The sequence below is a fragment of the Pavona decussata genome, unplaced genomic scaffold (assembly GCF_977016875.1).
Source record: "Pavona decussata unplaced genomic scaffold, jaPavDecu1.1 SCAFFOLD_110, whole genome shotgun sequence".
Classification (NCBI taxonomy): domain Eukaryota; kingdom Metazoa; phylum Cnidaria; class Anthozoa; order Scleractinia; family Agariciidae; genus Pavona; species Pavona decussata.
Window position 1 is genome coordinate 468741 of NW_028145524.1, and position 4490 is coordinate 473230.

At 38.1% G+C, this 4490-nt stretch overlaps 1 protein-coding gene across 2 annotated transcripts; it reads right to left on the reverse strand.

Annotated features, from left to right (window-relative positions):
- Positions 1–247: 247 nt before the first annotated feature.
- On the reverse strand, positions 248–4363 carry LOC146470829 (uncharacterized). 2 transcript variants are annotated; one of them, XR_014866941.1, is made up of 3 exons: positions 3760–4363; positions 1038–2339; positions 248–982 (listed from the first exon to the last, which is right to left on the reverse strand). XR_014866941.1 is itself a non-coding variant. In XM_085121517.1 (2 exons), exons 1-2 carry the CDS (start codon positions 4148–4150, stop codon positions 1468–1470), a joined length of 1263 nt encoding a protein of 420 aa, XP_084977643.1. In that variant the 5' UTR covers positions 4151–4363; the 3' UTR covers positions 248–1467. The 2 variants fall into 2 exon arrangements, 1 of the variants encoding a protein (XP_084977643.1); XM_085121517.1 differs by having other exon boundaries at positions 248–2339.
- Between the last annotated feature and the right edge of the window lie 127 nt (positions 4364–4490).

A 4490-nucleotide genomic window follows, 5' to 3' on the forward strand; every position in this document is an offset into this window, starting at 1 on the left:
TAGCCTACTATTTTGCAGTTCTCAACATCTTCCTTAATGCAAGAGATGTATTAAGACCCACAACTTCTTGGGGAAAAAAGTTGAAAAGTTATGGGGCTGGTCAACCATATCACATAAATTATTATTGGGGGGGGGGGGGGGGGGGTAAGTTTTTAACCTTTTAATGAGTAGATCTTCACAAGACCATCTCCATGTCAAAAATTCGTAGAAATCTGTCAAATATGATATCTTGAAAAAGGTTCAACAATTTCAACTTCAAATATAATTGATTTTTATTGTCGCACTTTTCTCTTATTTATACTTAATACAGGACTCCATTAAACCAGTTCTGTGGAATTGGAAATTTCTTGTTTAAATACATTTTGCACTTGTCTATTTCAGTCTACTGCATGCAAGTAGTAAAGTGCTAATCCAGGCAGAAAGGAAAGAGTGAAATTTATATCACTGTTAATAAAGGTTTACAAGATAAGCATTGATTTGAAATGTTTGATGTGAAAAAGGTTTGGATTCTCTGATTTCTGTCTTTGAGCACATCTCCTCCAAAATACTTTACAGTGAGCTTCTCCTAGCCTCCCTCACAGAGGCTCTTATGGCTTGTCACGCAATCTTTCCTCCCCAATGAGATTGTGTGACGAGCGAAAAGAGCAGCTGTAATGGAGGCTAATCCTCTCCCTGTTTCCATAGATACATCCCATAGAAACTAAAAGAAAAACTAAACACAAACATGGACAAGGAACTGTACTGCAAATTTAGATGCAGGTAACTACACACCTAAAGAGGTTGATACCCAACCTGTTCCGAGAAAAAAATTAACTTTAGGTCAATCTAGCTTGGCTGTTTTCAAAAGGTAATATACAATTCCCCCAGATTTTACACTGTTCATTTACTTTAATATATATTTTAACTTAAAAGAACTATACATGTATGATTGCAAGGTCTTAATTATTTACATTTCCAACTCTCATTTGGAGATTTTGAGGAACTTGGACCATTATGGCACACACTCTGAATTGTCCCTTCCAGAAGATTCACAACACAGTTTTGTGTAACCTCCCTTTCCACACTTATCAGCTGCAAGTCCCTTTCTCCCCTTCTTGAAACAAGCATGCATACTAAGATTGTCTAAAACCGAAACTAACCTGTCATTTTCACTTTCCTTCTAAAGACACAGAAAGTCAAGTTATTTCAAACACAATTGTTGCATATCATATTAAACGTCACTTACAATCTCTTTATCATTGGAAGGGGTGCGTGGAAAAAAGCCTTAAGTGACATCTGATTGAGTGCTTAATTCTCCAAGCAAATTGCCTTGTTCTTCCTTGCATGAGCAAAGGAGATTTTGACATAAGATCAGATGTCGCTTAGGGTTTTTTTCCACTCACCCCTTCATTTTAAAACACCGAACAAAACTTTTGGATGTGAAAACTTTATTCTTAATATAACTACCTATTCAAAACCTGACTGACCTCAATTCTGCTCTTTACTTTCCTGTTGAATAACTTGACATTTATGTATTTGACTCTTCACCCAATCAGAAAAATGAAATTCTGACTCGGGGCTGTCTATTGACTGCGTAACAGTATTTTCGCTTTCTATCCAACTATCCCATATGTCACTTTCAGAACTTCCAGTTTCTTCATGAATTTCTGAATGGAAGTTTGAAGTTTTAATGCAGAACTTGTCCCATTTGGAGGAAAGACTGAATTGAGACTCTGAGTTATCGTTTATTTTTTCTTCCAAACTACCTTCTCTTGATTGTAACTTTAATTCAGGAGAATGATAAAGTTCCGCACAAGCATTCTCGTTTGCCTGCCTTTGTATCTTGCGGCAAATTTCAACTTGCTGTTTTGCCCACTGTGTGTATTGAAAGGGTGGTGTCTCAGAAAGCTCGGTTTCTCCATTTCTGTGGTCCAGTGTTAAACCTGGTTCTCTCACGACATTTGCATCTGTGCAATGACTTTCTTTAAGGCAATATTCATCTTGAATTTCTTTACACTTGGCTATTTGAGCTTTTCTCCACTGTGTAAAATAAAATGAGTCACTCAGTTGACTTTCTATGGATGACGACAGGCTTCTTTGTGACAAATGTTCTCCACTTTTTGATGTCCGTAATTTTTTATGAGGCGGGCTTAAATTGCAATTACTTGGGACTTCGCTGTTTGGATCTGTTAAACATTCTTCTGGTGAATCAGCTTCAATCAGATCGTCAAACGTTTCAAATGAATCACTCAAGAGTGATATTCCACTGATGTCGCAATCTGCTTGATCTGTGTTCTGCTTATCCTGACTGCAAATTGGCTCATGTTTGTGTTCCGTCTCTGCAGAATACCCTGTTGCTTCTGTATAAAGCAAAATAAAAGAAGGAATATGGCATAAGTCATGGCAAGTTGTTGAAATTTACATTTTGGGTTGTAAGTTTGAAAGATTTACAAGAAATGCAAAAAGCAAGGCAAAACTAGTGAAATGCCTTGAGTTTAAAGCCAAGTGCTTGCTTTTGTTACTGCTCATAAAGCACATAATACCCCGAGTCCTTCAGTTGATCTGCGCATCTTAAAAATGGGCCAAGAAACTTTGGTTTCTGAAGGAATGGGCCTCATTACACAGAGTTTTTTTCCATGATTTATAACTGTGCAGGAAAAGCAGATCTTAGCAGCAAGACTCTTAGAATCCAGAAAGAAAATTAAGGGGGGAGGGGAGGGGGTTAACCACTATTTTTTCAAAGATAATTGAGCTTCTTAGAAAATTTTATTACGTAACTACTTTCTCAGCCCTAAAAAAATGTGGTTAGCACCAATTTTTCCTTACAATAAGAGTAGTGTACAGGCAGTGTGTTGATAATAAAGGCCAAAGGTTGACAGTAATTGCTGAAGGCACCATTTGAAGAAAAATATCTAAGGGAGGTTGGGGGGGTTAGGTGGCAAAAATGGAATGTCCAATAAAGCTATTAAGGACGGTGCATACTTTTGTTACTACGCATACGTTCTGCGCATCTTGAGATACTCGGGTTTCCTATGGGTGGCGCCTACTAATACAGGGATATTTTTGCGCGGTTTAAAACTATGCGGAGAAAGCAGAACTTAGTGAGTTCTCTAGATATCCAAAAAGAAAATTGGGGGTAACCATGCGTTTTTCAGAGATAATAAAGCTTCAATTTGGAAATAAAACGCCATACATAGCCTTGCATTTTACTGTTACTTAATTATCTCTAAAAAATGCGTGGTTACCCCCAATTTTCTTTTTGGATTCCAATAGCCCTGGGCCCGGATGCTCGAAAGCCGATTAATGCTAATCCCCAATTAAAAGTTAACCCAGGTTTTCATCTCACTTGTTAAAATGTTTTTAAAAGCTGATTTTAAGCTAAAGGTAAAGAAAAGTTCAAGTCAAAACTGAGGAGCAAAAGTGTTTTGGAAAAGTAATTGTCGATAAGTAATAATATTAAACTCGAATCAAACTTCACGTTAACCCAGGATTAGCTTAATCGTGCTTTGAACAACTGGGCCCTGGCTAAGATCTGCTTTTCACACATAGTCATAAGCCGCGCAAAAATACCTCGGTATTGCCAATAGTAGACACCGTCCTTAAATGCACTTTCTATTATGGGGCTGTATTTGCTAACTGATAACATGGGTTTGCCTGCATAATATTTAGTGAAAGTGAAACTGGGTCTGATGTTACCACACATGCAGGTCGCACATCTCACAACACAGGAAGAGTAAAAGAAAGATTACGTTTAATATTCCGTTATGTAATAGATCTTACCACCTAAGGACGGATCTTCGTGATGTCGGATTCGCTTGACCGAGATTCTTGTCTGTTTTCCCTCCAAGAGGCCCTCCGTTTTCGAGGCAAATCCCTTATTCTTGTCGTTTTTGGAATCGTTCGTAAGAGCTGCTGGCTCAAAGTATTTGTTAATTTTACTCTGCTTCGCATTTTTTAACTTCTGTCTTGTTCTTGGAGAGAGCGGAGAGCAAGAAACTTGAACATCGAGACCGCCATTTCGCTTCATGCTGGTGGCAAAATTTAACAAGGTTCTGTGCTTGATCTTCTTTCCTTTTCCTCCTGCCTGTAGAGGTAGTTTAGTAGGTCTTTTATTTTTCGCGGAAAGCCACTGTCCACAGCCTTCAGCTCGTTGCGGGGATCGTTTGGACATTTTTAAAAAGTAAACTAAAAATGTTGAAACCCCCAAAATGCAAAATGTGTCATTTAAATTTATAATTTCACAGTAATTCAAAATGGCGCGCCAACTCCAGCCTCGCTTTCACCAAACGATTTCCTTCTAGTGGGATACCCCGAGAAAGCACTTGCTATAAGAGAGAAAAACTTTTGAATTTTCTGGAAAATTCCTTTCTTTCCTAGGACTTTATCTTTCGTTATTGAGGAAATTAACACCTGGTCTGGAAATAAATATTTCAGGTGGCCAAGGGTTGATCTTTCGTAGTTACATTCTATACTCAGGGGTCCCCCCTAAAAATGCGCGTTGTTATGGTGGG

Coding starts and splice junctions, on each gene's coding strand:
- LOC146470829 (XM_085121517.1), bottom strand. CDS start 4,150: ATGTCCAAACGATCCCCGCAACGAGCTGAAGGCTGTGGACAGTGGCTT. Junction 2,340..3,759: donor CGAAGATCCGTCCTTAGGTG/GTAAGATCTATT, acceptor TGCTTTATACAG/AAGCAACAGGGTATTCTGCA.